Consider the following 19,669-nt stretch of genomic DNA (forward strand, 5'->3'; position numbering starts at 1 on the left):
GACACTACTTTCAAGAGTGTTCCATAACAGTAGCCTCGGAAGTACCACTCAACGACATTATCAACAACCGCGACGCAACAGGCCGGATTGCAAAATGGGCCATCTAGTAACGCGCCACTCGCGCTCATTAAACCTGGGGGCTTCTTTAACAGAAGCTTATTTATACGGGCTTCACGCCCAACACATGCGTCAAACTTCTGCATGTACCTTTTTCTTCACCATTATATGCATCGATGTGACTTAAGTTTTGGCCAAGCTGGGTTGCCTGGCTCCTGTGCTTACCCCTACGTTCCCGATTATTCGGCTAGGCGGTAAAGGGAGCACCTCTGCGATTGTTACTGCCGGGTCAGCCGGTTGTGTACCTCAGACTGGGTGAAGCCGAAAGCTAGCGTTCTTAAGGGAATATTCGGTCGGTGAGATAAAAGATGATCTTTTTACTCATTTTATGCGCCCCTAGATGCTTTTTTCTGCGTCTTTTTACGCAGTTCGGACATGCACTTTAGGGCATGCCTCCCAGCGAAAGGAACCCCTAACGGAACTATTCTCTCTGGAAGATGTTTCTTACTAACCATGTAATATAACATAACTAGTTGGGCACTTGTCTGATAAAGCACTAATGACCCCTACGCCTGGTCTCCACGCATACCATGGTTCTTATATAACCGCTATGGTATTCGGACACACTCCGGACCATCAGGTCCCGAGGTTGAAGCGAAAAGGTCGGCAACGACAAACGATCTACAATCCGGCTAGAAGGCATTACACATGTCAATTCAAAATTACATAGTCATTCTGACTGATTGTATTCCTCTTCTATACCATCTAACAGGCTGTCTAATTACAGTCCTGCTGGGAATACTTCGCGGCCAACTCTACTTGGCCGTATACTAAGCTCACAGGGATCTCCTTCCCGTCAGGCCCCACTGGTCCGACCTCGGCCATGTGGTTTGGGTCAGACTTCGTAAAACGGGTCTTCACCATGGCCCAGGCTTCCCTAGCGCCTTGTCAGCAGGCCGATATCTTCCACAACCAGAAGCGCCGCCGAGCTCCCTTCAGCTTCTCCGCAAGCTCTCCAAGGCCCTCGGGCATGGAGTGGGCAGGCCATAAGGCTTGGGCAACACCTCGCATCGCCTGCCGAATTTGCTCGCGCAGTGGCATGAGTTTGGGAAGAAGGTCACCCGTAGAACCGGGCATCTCCTCTGCAGGACGACCTGTGAGCATACCTACAGACATTCCTCTGTTAGTCGACTTCCTCACCGAACTTTTTTTTTCAAAGTTTGTTCAAGCACTTACTGAATACGCCGCGTCGAAGCCGCTGATTCTCCCTCGTGGAGTCCGACAGCTGGCCACGAACATCTTTAAGTTCGACGTCCAGCCTGGTGTTGGCATCCTGAAGATCATTCTTCTCTCGCCTCACCTTTGTCAACGTACTCTCACCGGCCTTTAGCCGGCATAAGAGCTGTTGCTTTTCCGGATCGAGTCCGGCGCCATCTGCAACATGATTTGTCAGATTTGCACCCACACCGCACAATACTAATCTTTCGAAGCGTATCTTACCTGAGGGGGTCTCTTTGGGCTCCCACGCTGCGGCTAGTGCGGCCTCTAGTTGGGCCTTGCACTTTTCCAGCTCCTGGGACAGTACGGTATTCTTCTCTGTAAGAACCTGCTTATTCAATGATCCTTAAATCAGTTGCTCTAACTGTTTCAAGTCTCGGGGGCTACTGGTATATCTATATTTGACCAAAATTTTCTTACCCGTATGTCTTTTACATACTGCTCCGTGGCTCTGGCTAAACAATTTTTAGCGGCACGGAGGTACGCATCTCCTGAATTAAAGGCATCTAAAGCCTCTTGGGAGAAACAAGCGTCGCGTAGAACTGTCCGGCGACGCCTGTGGTTCATGGCACTCTCCACTTCAGAATTTGTGGAAGACAGCCTGTCCGCATCCTCTGTCGGAGGAGCGTCCGGTGCGTGCCTTGTGCTCGCCTCCGCTTCCTGGCCAGACGTTGGAGCCTGGCTGGTGGGGGCGCGATTGGCAACCTCTCCGGATGTAGTCCGGCGAGGTCTCTTCGTTCTGAGGATAGCACGAATGTTAATATGCCCTGACTGAATAACACCAGGGAAACAGAGGGTGCGCTATACCTTTGCGCCGGCATCTCAGTCCGGACTGCATTCCTTTTTGCCCCACAGGGTCCTGCGGCCCCTCGTTGGCTAGCCGCCGCAGGTTCGGCCTCCTGCCTCAGAAATCTCCCCTGCAAAACACGGTTGTCGTTAGAAACACCGGAATACGTGAGGGTGGAATCTCTCTCAAGGGAATGAGACTCTGGTTTCTGTCACCTGGGAGGCCGGGACTAACCCTGGGTAATCAGCCGTGATGGCTACCAAGGTATTGTCCTTGCTTAGCTGATGGAACACCCCGTCGATAAGCTCCACCGATATGTCCGGGTCCTCTTCGGAGTCCAGATCAAGGGACCTTCTGGGTCCTCGGGCTGTGGAGGGCAGCTGTTTATATCCTTTACCTCCTGTCGCAGTTCCTACACTGAAGTCATTAGACTACCTATCTAACCGTGGGAGTATAAAACAAACGGGCAAGCGCAATTATTCACTTACCCAACTTGGAGGATCGTACATAGTAAATCCGGCCTGTGGATTGACGCGGAGGAATTCCTCCTTTTCTCCCTTGTACAAAGAGGATAAGATCTTCACTAGGGCGGCAGCTGAGGCCGGCCCCTTACGACCGTAACGGGTGGCGTCATCCTCCCCGTTGAAATCCCACATGGGGTGGCCTCTATATTGAAGCGGTTGCACCCCCCGCATAATGCATGCGGCCATGACTCCAATCATGGTTAGTCTGGAATGAGCCAACAGTCTTATCCGGCCCATCAGGTAAAGGACGTCTCTGTCACTTTCTTTCTGAGAGCTCCGCGGACGCCAGCTCAAGCGTTTCTTCAATGGGGCACTATTGAACTCAGGGAGACCGACCCGGATAGGGTCCGGTAGCGGGACGTCATCTTTGTAAAACCATTCCGAAGGCCAGTCCTCGGACGCCTTCTTTGGGGTTCCGGATAGATATCCGGTCCTGGCGATGCGCCATACTTCGGCTCCGCCCACTTGGTATATAGACCCCTCTCGAGAACGGGGCACCAGGCAGAATAACCTCTTCCACAACGCGAAATGAGCCTCAACGCCTAAAAATAGCTCGCAAAGGGCGATGAAACCCGCAATATGCAATACGGAGGCAGGTGTGAGATTGTGCAGCTGGAGGCCGTAGAACTCCAGAAGCCCGCAGAGAAATGGATGAATTGGAAATCCCAGTCTCCTTATTAGATAGGGGACGAGGCACACCCGCTCTCCTTTAGAAGGATTGGGGGTGCTCTCCGCTTGTTTTCCGCCATTGTAGGTGGCGAGACCGGCTCGGACCGGGACCATGTATGCCTGAGGGAGAAATCCCTTGGCCTGAAGCGACACTAACTCGCTATGCGGGATGGTGCAACTCTCCCAGTCCCCGGGTTTGGAACCAGAGGGGCGAGGGGAGGAGCTGCGACGGCTGGTCATGTTGGAATGGACCTTTGCTGGAAGCGCTGTGATGATAACTCGCGGAAAGGAGAAGATGCAGTTTGGACCTAAATCCCCATCCTGTTAAATAGGCGGCTCGTTTATACGGCTAGGGGTGTGGATGTAAAAACTCCCCGGCTTTTCGCATTCGTTTGACACGTGGAGGACGGCCATTATTGGGTGTGGAAGCCGAGGAGCACTACATTACAAAAATCGGACATTATTCCTACAGGTACACAAGATTTGGAGAAGAACCCGCCTTGCAATGCCGAACAATCTGCGCGCCGGACTCGTCATCATTGAAGCCTGGTTCGGGGGCTACTTAGGGAGTCCTGGATTAGGGGGTGTTCGGGTAGCCGGACTATACCTTCAGCCGGACTCCTGGACTATGAAGATACAAGATTGAAGACTTCGTCCCGTGTCCGGATGGGACTTTCCTTGGCGTGAAAGGCAAGCTTGGCGATGCAGATATTCAAGATCTCCTACCATTGTAACCGACTTTATGTAACCCTAACCCTATCCGGTGTCTATATAAACTGGAGGGTTGTAGTCCGTAGGCAATCAACTCCATATACAACAATCATACCATAGGCTAGCTTCTAGGGTTTTAGCCTCCTTGATCTTGTGGTAGATCTACTCATGTACTACCCATATCATCAATATTAATCAAGCAGGACGTAGGGTTTTACCTCCATCAAGAGGGCCCGAACCTGGGTAAAACATCGTGTTCCCTGCCTCCTGTTACCATCCGGCCTAGACGCACAGTTCGAGACCCCCTACCCGAGATCCGCCGGTTTTGACACTGACACCTCCCATTCCCCTCCCTCCCGCAGACCTCCACCAACGCCATGGCGCAGAATGATCATCTGCCACTAGTCTTCAATATTGGTGAAGTCGACTCCAAGCCAGAGGAGATAGAAAATAAGTAGGAATGGGGCCTCATGGACATGGCCCAGAACGAGTTGGTTGTGGCGGTTTTTGCCCCCACTCCCGTCCCAGCTCCCATCCCAGCGCCCGCGCCAGCGACCATCCCCGTAGCATTGATGGGCTGGTCGCCGAGCACTATCGAAGACCTGGAAGCCGCGGGCGTCAGAGAGGTCTCCGCGGACCCGCACGAGCTCATGTACATGCTAGCGCTAGCGCCCGTGCCCGTTCGCGCCCCTCCACCCACCGTGGCGCCGGGCCCCATGCGTTTGGCTGCACCCGCCGCGCCCATGCCCCTGCTCGTGCGCGCCCCTCCACCCACCGCGGCGCCATGTGTTTGGCTGCACCCGCCGCGCCCGTGCCCATGCACGCGCCCCCTCAACGGCATGGGATGCTGCCGTCGACAGCTACCTCTCAGCGGCGCCAGTTGCCGTCCTCCCGTGCCCCGCCCGTCGATCACGCTACGACATGGTGTTTGATTTACAAGTGAAGAACATTTTGTGATGCCTTGAAGACTTCAACAACGGTGTCCCATAGGACGACAACGACGGCGCGGCACGCCGCCTCCGCCGCCACCAGAAATAGTTTTTTGGGGTTTAATACTGTATCTCGAATTCTCGATCATATGAATATAAATTCGCAGTGTGACTGAATGAAAGATATGGTTTGAACGAACTTGCGTTTTTCTCTCTTAATGTACAGACATGTCAAACGATTTTCTTTTGGAAAAAACGGCAATGGTTTTTAAATATAAAACACACATCGCAAATGTTTTAGTTAGAACACCCGTATGCAAACCGACAGCTTCCCTAGGAAGCCAAGGGAAAATGTGCCGAGCAGGATTTCTACATCCCTTCAATGCAAACATTTTTTTGCATGACCCGTGTGCAACCACATACAAACAATTGGGTAAGATTTGCATATCTGTCATTTTGGGTATGTTGCCATTTGTCAAGCTGGAAAGATTGACATTTGTTTATCTACTAACATTGCCATTTGTCAACCTTGTAACACTGCGATTTGTCAAAATATGCAGCTAAAAATCACTAGCACTATCTAATTTTTGCAACTAAAATCACTAGAACTGTTCATATGGACACCACTAGTAGGCGTGAGTTGATGGACACATATGCAAATGTACCATTGATTACATACAACAAGTCATCAACCCACAACGACAACGAGGATACACGTTGGATTATAGATCATTTCCAACAAAACATTCTAGTAAAGCTTTTCTCACACAAAAAATAACAAATCGATGAAATGAACTTCAGCTCAACCACTCGTCGGCGTTGGAAACGCTTGATTTGAACCAGAAGTGATTCTCTGGGAAGGGACGGCTACTGTCAATCTCGAGACCAACGCAGGACTAATCATCCAGGCTGAAGCGGCCTATGTCAGGACCCATATTGGGATGGTAAGGAAGCATAGCAATGGCCAAGGTATAGATACAATTGCTTCTCATAAATGGTAGTAATGTTGTGTCAACAGCAGCTGGATCGCCTTCCACCATCACTGGATAGTTTTGTCCAAGGAAGAGCGAGTTTCCTCCAAGACTTTCAATACTAAACCAGGGAGAAGGTGTTGGCGCTAGTACACTAGTATCCATCCTGAATACCCTACAGCGGATGTTGGAATAGGTCCGAAGAGTGCGACCATGCGAGACAACACCTGCTTCCTTAGTAACATCAGCAGTGCCCTCTATACAGACAAGAAGAGGTGATCCATCGGAATAAGTTGCTAGGCGCCACTGAGTATATGGGTCCTGCTCGTCCTTGTTGGGGAACGTTGCAGAAAATTAAAATTTTTCCTACGGTTTCACCAAGATCCATCTATGAGTTCATCTAAGCAACGAGTCAAGGGAGAGAGTTTGCATCTACATACCACTTGTAGATCGCGTGCGGAAGCTTGCAAGGTGATGATGTAGTCGTACTCGATGTGATCCAAATCACCGATGACCAGCGCCGAACGGACGGCACCTCCGCGTTCAACACACGTACGGGACGGGAGACGTCTCCTCCTTCTTGATCCAGCAAGGGGGAAGGAGAGGTTGATGAAGATCCAGCAGCACGACGGCGTGGTGGTGGATGCAGGGCGTCACAGCAGCAGGGCTTCGCCGAGACTACGAGGGAGAGACGTAACGGGGGGAGATGGAGGCGCCAGGGGCTGGTGTATGAAGTCCCTCCTCTCCCCCACTATATATAGGGGTGCCAGGGGGGGCGCCGACCCTAGTAGATGAGATCTACTAGGGGGGCGGCGGCCTAGGGGAGGTTTCCCTCCCCCCCAAGGCACCTAGGGGTGCCTTCCACCACTAGGACTCCTCCTAGGGGGAAACCCTAGGCGCATGGGCCTATAGGGGCTGGTGCCCTTGGCCCATGAAGGCCAAGGCGCACCCCCTACAGCCCATGTGGCCCCCCGGGACAGGTGGCCCCACCCGGTGGACCCCCGGGACCCTTCCGGTGGTCCCGGTACAATACCGATAACCCCGAAACTTGTCCCGATGCCCGAAATAGCACTTCCTATATATAATTCTTTACCTCCGGACCATTCCAGAACTCCTTGTGACGTCCGGGATCTCATCCGGGACTCCGAACAACATTCGGGTTTTTGCATATACATATCTTCATAACCCTAGCGTCACCGAACCTTAAGTGTGTAGACCCTACGGGTTCGGGAGACATGCAGACATGACCGAGACACTCTCAGTCAATAACCATCAGCGGGATCTGGATACCCATGATGGCTCCCACATGCTCCTCGATGTTGTCATCGGATGAACCACGATGTCGAGGATTCGATCAAACCCTGTATGCAATTCCCTTTGTCAATCGGTACGTTACTTGCCCGAGACTCGATCGTCGGTATCCCAATACCTTGTTCAGTCTCGTTACTGGCAAGTCACTTTACTCGTACCGTAATGCATGATCCCGTGTCCAACACCTTGGTCACATTGAGCTCAATACGATGATGCATTACCGAGTGGGCCCAGAGATACCTCTCCGTCATACGGAGTGACAAATCCCAGTCTCGATCCGTGTCAACCCAACAGCTACTTTTGGAGATACCTGTAATGCACCTTTATAGTCACCCAGTTACGTTGTGACGTTTGATACACCCAAGGCACTCTTACGGTATCCGGGAGTTACACGATCTCATGGTCGAAGGAACAGATACTTGACATTTGCAAAGCTCTAGCAAAACGAACTACACGATCTTTTATGCTATGCTTAGGATTGGGTCTTGTCCATCACATCATTCTCCTAATGATGTGATCCCGTTATCAACGACATCCAATGTCCATAGTCAGGAAACCATGACTATCTGTTGATCACAACGAGCTGGTCAACTAGAGGCTCACCAGGGACATATTGTGGTCTAAGTATTCACACGTGTATTACGATTTCCGGATAATACAGTTATAGCATGAATAAAAGACATTTATCATGAACATTGAAATATAATAATACTTTTATTATTGCCTCTAGGGCATATTTCCAACAGTCCTCATGCTCATGATCATCAGCAACGTCATCTCCCCCTTGGTTATAAAAAATTTCAAGTATAGGTGGTGGAATGTCCACAGGACCTTGGAAACACAAGAAGGTTAATTAGTAAAGGGAAACTAGCTAACCTGCATGCATGTGGATGAAACAGTTATAATTACAGTGGAAGACAAACGTACCAAAAGCATCAGGATTCCATGCAAAACAGTGCCACGAGTGATGGCAGCAAACACAAGACCGTCGTATTGAATTGCATCACAGTACTCATCCATGTACAGAAATTGATTTTTGAGCAATATCCATCGGGGCGTGGAAGTAAGGACGGCAACAAGCTTGTCGAAGATAGAAACAACTTCATAGTTCGTGTGATCCCAAGAGTGGTTGGGAACTCGACAAATTGCTATCTTCCTTAGACGACAGTCACCATGATCGTATTTGAACTCACGTAGAATACCGGTGTACTCAACCTATGGGCAGTCGTCTGAGATTTTTGGAAGTGCAACCTGGTGACAAGTGTACACATTCACAAGTTCCCACTCGCAGTTGTACCCAATATAAACAACCCAATCTCCATTTGCGCTTGCCCAAGCCTTGCCCTCAAGCGATGGCATCTTAACATCATACATATCATTATCAAGCGGCATCAACTTGCACAAGGCGAGGCTTCCCTCATCCCTGCGCCAGTCAGCAGGGTCACGGCGAAGAAGATAGGGGTGATCAACCCGCTCATGGACCCTTGGGTTACTTGTAATGATGTTATTAGTTGAGTTGAGAATGGTCTTGAAAGAACCTGCCATGCTAGCCGAGGTGATGACATCGCACCGATCAATGAGTTCCTCCACCACGTCATCTTTCATATCGGGGCAAGAATAACGGGGTCGTTTCCCGCCAGTTCCCTCCATGGAGAAGATGATCAAACAATGGTAGAAGGAAGGGTGAAGGCAAATGGAGGGAGGAAGAGCGTGCAACAGCAGTTCCAAATCGAGAGAGAAAGGCGAAGAGGCGGTGGACGGTTGCCACGGTACACGAAGAGGTGCCTGGGGAGCGAATGGTTGCCACAGAGGTCACACACTGACGACAAGGGCCGAGTGAACCGCATGCGTATATCGCACACACCTTGATCTGGCTGAACGTTTCTTTTGTGTTGCCTAATCACAAACAGTTCATCCGAGTGAACCGTATGCTGTATATCGCACACACCTTCATCTGGCTGCCCGTTTCTTTTGTGTTGCCTAATCACAAATAGTTCACCCAAGTGAACCATATGCTGTGTATCGCACATGCCTTCATCTGGCTGCCCGTTTCTTTTGTTCCTCCTCATCGTAAACAGTTAATTGAACTGAACCGTATGCCATTCATCGCCGCAACTAAAATCTGAACCGTGTTTGATGCATCCGTCATCGCAAACGTTTTATACATTTTTGACGGTTTTCATACACCACCGTTTGCGATTATTGCATCGCACATAGTTTCTCGAAGGGTCTCTGATCATAGTGTCGCGTTAGCAGCATCCTGCAGTAGTGCCCATCAGATACCTCTTACTGAATTTTGTGAAATATGCTTGCTTTCTGCTGGCGGTGGTTTGGTAGAGCCTAGGACGGCAGAGTTTGAGGCCTTTTACCGTACATTGACAGTGGGAGATGAGGGGTGTCGGGTATCATTGCCGCTGGCTTGCATTTTCCTGGTGTTCATTATTTTGCTCTCTTCATTGCAAAATGCCTGCTTGCTAGAGAGAAGGTGGGTGCACTCAGTTCACTAGACCTTACTATTTTACGTCGTGCACTAGAGGGCGACAACACTTATAGCTTGGGAGCTATTGTGGCACGTCACCTCCACATTAATAAGTCCAAGGGTAAAATACATGGTGGTATCTTTGCTACTCGTTTGGCGGCTCGCTTTAATGTTGAGATACGCCTTCATGATTATCCTCTACCCATCGTGCGGCCGTGGATCACCACCAGTTTACTGATATCAATTCTCCTAACATCCCAATTACATAAAATCTGGTTTTTAGTGTGAGAACTCATGATATTATTCCATTGCCTGCTCCAGCTTTGTTTGATCCTGTTGCTAGGGGCGGATATAGGATTATGCCTCCGTATCATCGCCTACCAGGAATGAACAAGCTACAACAGAGGAGGAGCCTCAATAGTGGGATGTGTGGATGCCCGCTCCTCAGCACCCTGACTACTATCCAGGCTTCTGATTGACTACCAAGTTAGGCCAAAAGCCTAAGCTTGGGGGAGTACATGTTTCCACCGACTTTATATTCATGACCACTCATTCCATTTGTCGGTGTCTCCACTTTTTCATTGTATTATCCATGCTTAAATTTATTTTTCTTGCTTTCTTCTTGTGTGTTTTAGAAAACCTTAGAAAAACCAAAAAAATAGTTGTAGTTAGTTTGCTTTCTATGCATGCTTAGTTGTAATACTAAAAGGAAAACCCAAAAAGATTTCCTTGTTCTTCTTTTGCTTATTGGGAGCTTTCTCGTGTAAATAGTTTTTCTCGTTTTTGCTTTTCCCTTTTATATTCTTGTTCAAAAAAACAAAAACTCTAAAAATATTTCAGTGTGTTTCTCTGAATTTCTTTTCTTTTTATTCGAGTCGTACCGAGGAGAAGACCACGATGAAAATGTTGAGTGTCTCTCATATGCATAATCATTTATCTAACAAAGAGCCCATTTTACCCTATCTTTTCTTGTTGAATAAAATGTTTGTAGATTCTAGCTTAGTCCATGACACTCTTGCACTATTATTATTTTCACATCGTTCGGTCGTGCAAGTGAAATGCAATAATGACGATATTCGATGAACTGGCTGTGGCAAAGAGAAACGGGTATGAATTCAACTTGTTCTGTTTTTGTAAATATGTTTAACCTAGTATCCATGATTCAGCCCATTATGATTAAACATGTTTGCAATGACAATTATAAATTATAGTTTCTCATGCCATGCATAAGTAGCTAGGAGTGGATAATGATTTATCTTGGATATCAACATTGCGTTAAAATGATTGTGATGTAGTGTGATGATATGGTATCCTCCTCTGAATGTTCGAGTTGCTTGACTTGGCACATGTTCATGCATGTAGTTGAATCAAAACCAACATAGCCTCTATGATATTTATGTTCATGGTGTTCATATCCTACTCATGCTAGTGTCCAATGTTACTTATGCATAATGTATGTTCATGTCCGTTGTTGCTCTCTAGATGGCCGCTTCTCAATCTATTTGCTAGCCTTCGCCTGTACTAAGTGGGAATTCTGCATGTACATCAAAAACCTTGAACCCAAGTTATTCCAAATGAGTCCACCATACCTACCTATATGTGGTATTACCCTGCCGTCCTAATTAAATTTGCATGTGCCACCTCTAAAAACTTTGAATAAATATCCTTTTTGTGTGCCTGGATCATTCATGGAACGACGGGAGGTGGTCAATATCTTCCATGCTAAGCGGGTTATTCTCAGGTTGAGTGTTTATTCACTTGCCACTGCACGAGAAAAGGGCGGTAATAGGGATTCCTAGTCCCCCGGGACTATGGTTGGTATGGACGGCACCCGTTGTTTCGAACAAGCCGTGGAGTGTGATTGTTGGTGGAGGGGAGTAAACCTTTACTTTTATCACTTGGGAACCGCCACTAGCGTGCTTAGCATGGAAGATATTGATAACTGATGGTCGTGAAGTAAATGAGAAGGGTGCATGTCTCAAAATATCAATTACCTCTGTTTTAAAATTTTAAGCTCTGGCACCTCTGCAAATCACTGCTTCCCTCTGCGAAGGGACTATCTATTTACTTTTATGTTGTGTCATCACCTTCTAAAATAATCACCAGAACCTGAGAGCACTGTTGTCATGCCGATGCATTGTGTGTAGCTAATGTTGGGTGCATCATGATTGGATCTTTTCTGCCATGAATTACAATGTTTAGTAGCTGCTTGAACTTTGGAGGTGCTCTGCATTTATGTTTTGTGGTCGCAGAAAGGGCTATCGAAATACCACTACTGTCATATTATATCATGGTTGTTTTGACAACGTGTTACCGTTTGAGATATCTTATTAGTGCTCGCTAGCCGATTATGTTATTGATATGAGTTAATATAATCTTTAAGAGTCATTGTCGGCATGGTTAGTTATAATGTTGGCTGGAAACCTGGGTGTTGTTTAAGCCTATTTATGCAAACAAGAGCAAAAGAGTTCATAAAAGTTTTTCTTTTCACTTTTAGTTTATCAAGTGAATTGCTTGAGGACAAGCAAAGGTTTAAGCTTGGGGGAGTTGATATGTGTCCAACGTATGTACTTTTCCTAACGCTTTTCCTCTTATTTTGGACTCTAATTTGCATGATTTGAATGAAACTAACCCCGGACTAACGCTGTTTTCAGCAGAACTACCATGGTGTTGTTTTTGTGTAGAAATAAAAGTCAATGGAACGAAACTTCTGGAGCCAAGAGTCACCTGAGGGGGGCACCTGGGCCTGCCCCCCCAGGCGCGCCCAGGTGGGTTGTCCCCACCTGGTGGCCCCGCAGACCCTGAAACAAATGCTATAATCCTATTTTTCCAGAAAACAATCAGGGAGAAAGAATTATCGCGATCCACGAGACGAAGCCGCCGTCACCTCCTGTTGTTCATCGGGAGGCCAGATCTGGAGTCTGTTTGGGGCTCCGGAGAGGGGGATCTTCGTTCTTCGTCATCACCAACCCTTCTCCGTCGCCAATTCCATGATTTTCCCCACCAGAAGTGAGTAATTCCTTCGTAGGCTTGCTGGTCGGTGAGGAGTTGGATGAGATTCATCATGTAATCTAGTTAGTTTTATTAGGGCTTGATCCCTAGTATCCACTATGTTCTGAGATTGATGTTGCTATGACTTTGCGATGCTTAATGCTTGTCAATTTGGGCCCGGGTGCCATGATTTCATATCCGAACCGCTTATGTTATCACCATTATATCCATGTTCTAGATCTGATCTTGCAAGTTATAGTCACTTACTACGCGTTATGATCTGGCAACCCCGGAGTGACAATAGTCGGGACCACTCCTGGTGATGACCGTAGTTTGAGGAGTTCATGCATTCACCGTGTGCTAATGCTTTGTTCTGGTTCTCTATTAAAAGGAGGCCTTAATATCCCTTAGTTTCCAATTGGACCCCGCCGCCACGGGAGGGTAGGACAAAAGATGCCATACAAGTTCTTTCCATAAGCACGTATGACTATTTACGGAATACATGCCTACATTATATTTATGAACTGGAGCTAGTGCCGTATCGCCCTAGGTTATGACTGCCACATGATGAATATCATCCAACAAATTGCCGATCCAATCCCTACGAATTTATCTTATATTGTTCTTGCTAAGTCACTACTGCTATCGTTACTGTTGCACTTGCTACAAAAATACTGCTATCACGGTTACCGTTACCATTGTTGCTACTACTATTATCGAAAACTATCATATTACTTTGCTACTGATCACGTTGCTGCAGATAATTAATCTCCATGTGTGGTTGAATTGACAACTCAGCTGCTAATACCTTCAAATATTATTTGGCTCCCCTTATGAACGTATGCACGCACATCCTACCCCTAGGAACATCTCCGGGATACTGAGAGGACATCGTATTTTGAGATTGACGAAGTCACCACAGACTCCTCATATTCGACGAGAACGTCTCCTCTCACTAAACCAACATCACCGAAAAAACTGAAATAAATCCAAAGAAATGTGAGCATCAATGTCAAATTTAGAACTTGAACCCTGATGGGATGGTTCCACCACAAAGAACCTAAACAACGCCAGTTCGTACGTATGTTGAAGGTTTAACTACCCCTTTTATCTCTCGGTTTGTTCCAACAGAGGTCAATTCTAACAAGATTATATCACTTGCAAGTCAATAATCCTCCTCAATCCTCTCCAACCCCCACGAGAGAGGATTAATCGAAAAGGCCTTAGGAGTTTTTTTTGCATCTATGTACTATTTATTTAACAGAAATAGGTGGGCAAGACGTTTTTTTGGGAAATAGCGGGACTCTGCTGCGTATTTTATTAATTTTGGCACAAAAATCATAGTTTTATAAAATTAAAATAGAAAAAAGAAGAAGAAAATACAACAACAATTACAACACTGAAGAAAGCATCATTCATTTAATACTATCTTTTACTATTCCTGATTCAAAAATATAAATCGAATGAGTTGAAACCAATGGCTGGGTCAACCGAAGTGCAGGCCAATCTTCTTGAAGTTTCACTCGGCGAATTTTAGAGAAGAAATTTTGCTTGGACAACGCCTGTGCTGGATCTGCATACCCATCTGCGTCGCCTCCAGCGTTATAGGGACCACGGTGACCGGGTCATCGAGACATCGACTGCGACCTGCAGCTCCCACAAGCAGCTCCGCGGGAGGGGACATCCAATAATAGCCAAGCCGTCCACACACCGGAACCACGCGCTTACATACGCCGTAGACTTGGGAGAGAGGCGGATTACTACGCTGCTTCTTCCGAGCGGCACCCATGGTTTTCTTTCATTTCGTGTGTGTTTTGTTGCCTTGCAATGCCGATACGGCCACATGACGCCCGGAGGCCCCGACGTCGACGCACGAGCACGACCATCCATTGCTTGTCTTTGATAGTCCCGACAAAAAGAAAGCAGGAGCTTCAACGATGCTGGTATGTCTTCCTTGTGGCTGTGGGAGATCATTCTTCTGCAATATCCGAAAAATTGTGGCGCGATAAGCTTGATCTATTAAAAAAAGGTCCAACGTTCTTTTCTATATGGAGAAATTACCATAGTTTTGTAAATACTCTAGTTTTAATAACATAATTTTAGTAGTAAATAAAACTATTGGTATCTAAAAAACTGTAGTATTCTCACAACAATAAGAAAATACTTTGCTATCAAACATGACCTAAGATTGCTTGACATAAAATATTCCAACATTTGTCTTGAAATCTTCCAACATATTACGCTTACGAATAATTATAAACATACTTTTTGTAAAAGCATGTTAGACAAAAAAATGATTCCAAAAATTAAGAAAAACTATGACTAAATGGGCTGCGCCATGGCCGGCCCACTTAGGATTGCCCAGCAGCTTTAGGAATGAGCGCATACCGGCAAACCATGGAATTTCCTAATGGACGCTCGCTGCGTCGAGTTGTCGAGGCTTCGCACAGAGAGGCGAGCGACTAGCGATCAAGATGGGCCAGCCCAGTTAGGAGATAGCGCGGGCGCTACAACTTCCGGTTTTGGGAACCTTCTGGAGGGTTCCTGAACGGTTTTGAGAACCTTCTAGAAGGTTCTTGAACCGGGTTTTCACTGGTTTTTTCTGTTTGCTTTTTCTTTGTTGTTTTTCCTGTTTTTGCTTTTTCTTTCTTCGCTTTTCAGTTTCTTTATTTCATCTTTCAATTCCTTTTTCTTCTCTTTTTATTTTCTTTTTGTTCACGTTTCATATTATGTTTGAGAGTTTCAAAACATCTTCCCATTACGAAATTGTTCTCCATTTCAAATTCGTGCTTCCAAATTTGTTCTCCATTTCAAAATTTGTTCTCAACATCCAAAAAATGTTCGCGCTTCCAAATTTGTTCTCCATTTCTAAATTTGTTCTCAACATTCAAAAAATGTTCGTGCTTTCAAAAACAGTTCGAGCTTCCAAATTTGTTCTCTATTTCAAAATTTGTTCTCAACATTAAAAAAAATTCGTGCTTTAAAAAATTGTTCGCATCGTTTCAGAAACTGTTCACCTTTTAATGTTTTATTCACAAAACAACAAATATTTTGTTTAAAAAAAGTTCCCATTTCCAACATTTGTTCACAAATACAAAAACTGTTCACATGTTTAAATTTTGTTTGCAAATGCAAAAATGTATGTGAATTTCAAAAAAATGTTCCAAATGTTGTTCACAAATTCAAAGCTGTTCAGGAAGTTCGAAAATTTGTTCACAATTTGAAAAACAAATGGTTTCAAAATTTGTTCACATATGAAAAAAAAATCTTCTCATGTTTATTTTTTGTTCAAAATTCAATAGTGTTTGCGAATTTTTTTAAAAAAAATTCTTTTTCCCAAATTTTGTTCACATATTGAAGGTTCATGTTTTTCAAAATTAGTTCGCAAATGAAAATAATGCTAGAATTTTGTAAAAGTAGTTTTAAATTTTCAAATGTATTCATTTTTTGAATTTCTTAATTTTTTTCTATAAATGTTTTGTGTTTACAATAACTAGTTGATTATTTCAAAAAATGTTCTCGTATTTAATTTTTTGTTCCATTTTTTTAACTTTTTTGAGTTTCCCAAATAATGTTTTCCTTTCAAAAAGTATTTTCTTTTAAAAAATCTTGTTTGCCATTTTTGTAAAAATAAATAATCTGCCACGTATTGTAGTTCATATATACCGGGCTGCCATTTTACACACTAAATCTCAGTTATACAGTGGCTACGGACGCGCTTTCATGGCGGGAGGACTTGTGTTCTATCCCTCGCCCACAAGTTTTTATGGAATTTTGTGAATTTGTTTTATTTTTTGCTGCTTCTGTTTGGTTTTTTTACGTTGGCGCTGCCACTCTTTCCCAAATAGCTTGCCTGGCGGAATGGCTAGCGCATAGCGTGCGCATGTAGAGATCACGTTTTTTTGGCATCTCTTTCATTCAGCAAAGGACAGCGAATGGGCCGGCCCACGTGAACCGCATCCTGTGCGAAACGGCGACTTCTTGCCGCAATAAGCGGCATATAGGAGGTCCCGCAAACCGTATTCGGCGCCTTTAGCGCCCGTTAGGCATTTTTCCAAACGGGCGCATACCCCTCGCCCTCGCTAGGCCGGCCCATCTATCTTTTCCTATCTATATATTTCAATCAAAACGCAAAAAAAGCGAGGCTGCGGTGAAACGAACCAGCGACGTCCAGGTTACGAGTACTACCAGTCAACCACCACGCCACCAGACTTAAAGTGATTGTCTACCTCTTCGCGTTCTTTTATTCTTTCGACTTTCAACTTTCCTTTTTTTTCTTTTCCCTTTTTTCGTTTTTCCTTTTTTCACTTTTTTCCTTTTTTCCTTTTTTCATTTTTTTCTTCTCCCTGGTTCGATGAACTTTTTCAAAATTAGTGATTTGTTTCCTAAATTGATGAACAGTTTTCCAACGTGGATGAAATTTTTCAAATTTGATGAACTTTCTAAAATTTGATGAACTTTTTTCCATTTTGATAAGAAAATTTTAAATTTAATGAACTTTTCTTCAAATTTGATGATATTTTTTCAAATCGATGAATTTTTTAGAATCAATGAACTATCTTCAAAATTGATGAACTATTTTTAAACTCGATGAAATATTTTCAAAATCGATGAACTTTTTTTCAAAAGCATTGAACATTTTCCATTGACTGTTTGCAAAATCGATGAACTTTCTAAAAGTTTGTGAACTTTTCTTCAGAAATTATGGACATTTTCAAATCCAGGATGTTTTAAAAATAATTCAGAACTCCAAGCTGTATAATAGACGCGGCCTCGCTTGTTCTTATACCATTGGCACTATTACCACTGACCAATGACTAGTTTCTGTGGTGGTTATTGAAGGTCGGCCAATGATGGAACCACCCGAGTTCGAATCCTGAAGGACACGCACCTTTTTGCGGTTTTTTGGTTTAAAGGTTGCTGCGCTCGGCCTTCATGGGCCGGCCCAACAGGGCGCGGCAGTGTGCGCCACGAAACTAACAGGAGCTCCCGTCTCGTCCTCGTCTCGCCCCATCAAAGGCTGCGATCCATTCCTTCGACGCATCTGTGCACGAGCGCGCCGCCGCCGCCGGGGGCCGCCTCCACCTCCATCGCCCGTCGCCTCAGCTCCTCCCCGTCCGCAAGCAAGGTACCTTCCCCGGCCAGCTCTCCTCGGTCTTTCCCCCCTCCTCAGTTGCTTGCTGCCGTCTGCCGCTGCTATTGCTGCCTCCCGTGCTGTGCCCCCGCCCCCGTACTGTATTTTGATCTCATCACAGTATCTCAAATGTCCAAAATACCATTTCTGTTCGGTTAATCCCCCTCACCAAAACTATTAACATAGCAGAACCTATCCTCAAAAAAAAACATAGCAGAACCTAGGTTAGTGGAGGCCTTTTGGACATTTATAGGTTGTCTCTCCAGCTTAGTAAAATTAGAGCAACGTAATGTAAAAACTAATCACCATGGAATGCAGAAAAAGGCACAACGCATGAGTATAATTTGTTTTTTGTCCACGGTACTGTATTAATGTCTATATTTGAGAGAATCCTTATAGTGACTACAGGTAAACTGTGGCAAGCAAGATGGCCCTCTCATCAGTTTTCAGGAGAGTAAACATCAAAGAATTGATCTCAAATGTTCCGGTCTACACTAGCTCAACAGGTAATGAGCTTAGGCTTTAGGCAGTCTGTGACATCGAAGTTTAGAATTTATATCTTCTTCCTTTTCTGAACAAGTGGCCTGATCCTAATCTTGTATGTACTTAATTCCAGAGACATCTGGAGGAATGAGCTTGGTCTTTAGGCGTTGGGCCACAAAAAAGACTGCTGGGTCAACGAAAAATGGCCGCGACTCTAACCCCAAGTATCTGGGTGTTAAGAAATTTGGTGGAGAGGTACCATCTTCAAGTGCTCATCATGGTTTTGATGTTTCTTCTTGTTCATGTCCTTGAACCAGATTAGCTGAATAATTTCCTAAATGACATGAAAATAGCTAATACTTTTGATATGTTGGCATCAGCTTTAATCATACCATACATTGTAACATTGGTAGTCGCTGTGCTATCTCATTATTATAGCCAAAAAAAAGGAAAATTATCTCATACTGCTCTCCAATGTTTACACTCGTTTTATTTTAACAGAAAGTGGAACCAGGAAACATCATCGTACGACAAAGAGGAACCCGCTTCCATCCTGGGAACTATGTTGGCATGGGGAAGGATCACACTCTCTTCTCTCTGAAGGAAGGCCATGTGCGGTTCGAACGGAATAAGCTGACTGGCAGGAAATGGATTCATGTCGAACCTGTAGCTGGGCACACTCTCCACCCTGTTTACGCCGATGGTTCAGCTACTGCAGCTGACATGGAGCTGCTGTAGTGTTGATGTGTGCGTGGGTTGCAGTAACAAGTTGCTGATAGTTTCTGGGGATGGCTCTGCTGTTTTGCTCCGACATGGATACTTCGTAAGTGAACTTGTTCCAGCGAAAACGTTTCTGGGTTAGGATGATCGCAATAAGTAACTTCAGTGTATTTCTGATGTCATTTTAAGTATACATTCTGCACGAGACAGTGAAGGTTCACTTGTGTAATTTTTTGTTCGTATGCTGCTGCTTTTCTCTGAAATCAACAGTGTAACCTGCCGTTTGGTCTATTCTCATTTTCATATATACGGACTTGTGATTCACTGTAGTTGCTGTTGCCGGCAAACCATATGAACAGCTCGCCACGTGGTGCCTGATAGCCATAGCAGGTGCTGTCCGCTGCTGACTGGATGCTGAATGTGTCCTATTGGGAGGAATGGTATGGTTTGTTGTGGCAGAAGCCTTGTTTGCTACTCCCTCCGTTCCAAATTATAGCATGTTTTTTCTCTGAATTAGATGTATGTAGATGTGTTCTAGTGTGTTTGTTCACTTATTTTGGTCCGTATGTAGTCCATACTGAAATATCCAAAACATCTTTTAATTCAGAACGGAGGTAGTAGTATT

At 45.4% G+C, this 19,669-nt stretch overlaps 1 protein-coding gene across 2 annotated transcripts; it reads left to right on the top strand.

Annotated features, from left to right (window-relative positions):
* The first annotated feature begins 17,672 nt into the window (after positions 1–17,672).
* Positions 17,673–19,351, top strand: LOC119354874 (50S ribosomal protein L27-like). 2 transcript variants are annotated; one of them, XM_037621623.1, is made up of 4 exons: positions 17,673–17,835; positions 18,250–18,347; positions 18,458–18,579; positions 18,826–19,351. In XM_037621623.1, the coding sequence occupies exons 2-4, from the start codon at positions 18,269–18,271 to the stop codon at positions 19,060–19,062; spliced, it is 438 nt and encodes a 145-aa protein (XP_037477520.1). In that variant the 5' UTR covers positions 17,673–17,835; positions 18,250–18,268; the 3' UTR covers positions 19,063–19,351. The 2 variants fall into 2 exon arrangements, with proteins under 2 accessions (XP_037477520.1, XP_037477519.1); XM_037621622.1 differs by having other exon boundaries at positions 17,674–17,835; positions 18,241–18,347.
* Positions 19,352–19,669: the final 318 nt, after the last annotated feature.

The sequence above is a fragment of the Triticum dicoccoides genome, chromosome 2A (assembly GCF_002162155.2).
Source record: "Triticum dicoccoides isolate Atlit2015 ecotype Zavitan chromosome 2A, WEW_v2.0, whole genome shotgun sequence".
Taxonomy (NCBI): domain Eukaryota; kingdom Viridiplantae; phylum Streptophyta; class Magnoliopsida; order Poales; family Poaceae; genus Triticum; species Triticum dicoccoides.

Excerpts from the sequence above, each read along its gene's own strand:
- LOC119354874 (XM_037621623.1), top strand. The coding sequence starts at position 18,269 with ATGGCCCTCTCATCAGTTTTCAGGAGAGTAAACATCAAAGAATTGATC. Across the intron at positions 18,348-18,457 it reads GGTCTACACTAGCTCAACAG|AGACATCTGGAGGAATGAGC; the intron begins GTAATGAGCTTA and ends ACTTAATTCCAG. Across the intron at positions 18,580-18,825 it reads TTAAGAAATTTGGTGGAGAG|AAAGTGGAACCAGGAAACAT; the intron begins GTACCATCTTCA and ends TTATTTTAACAG.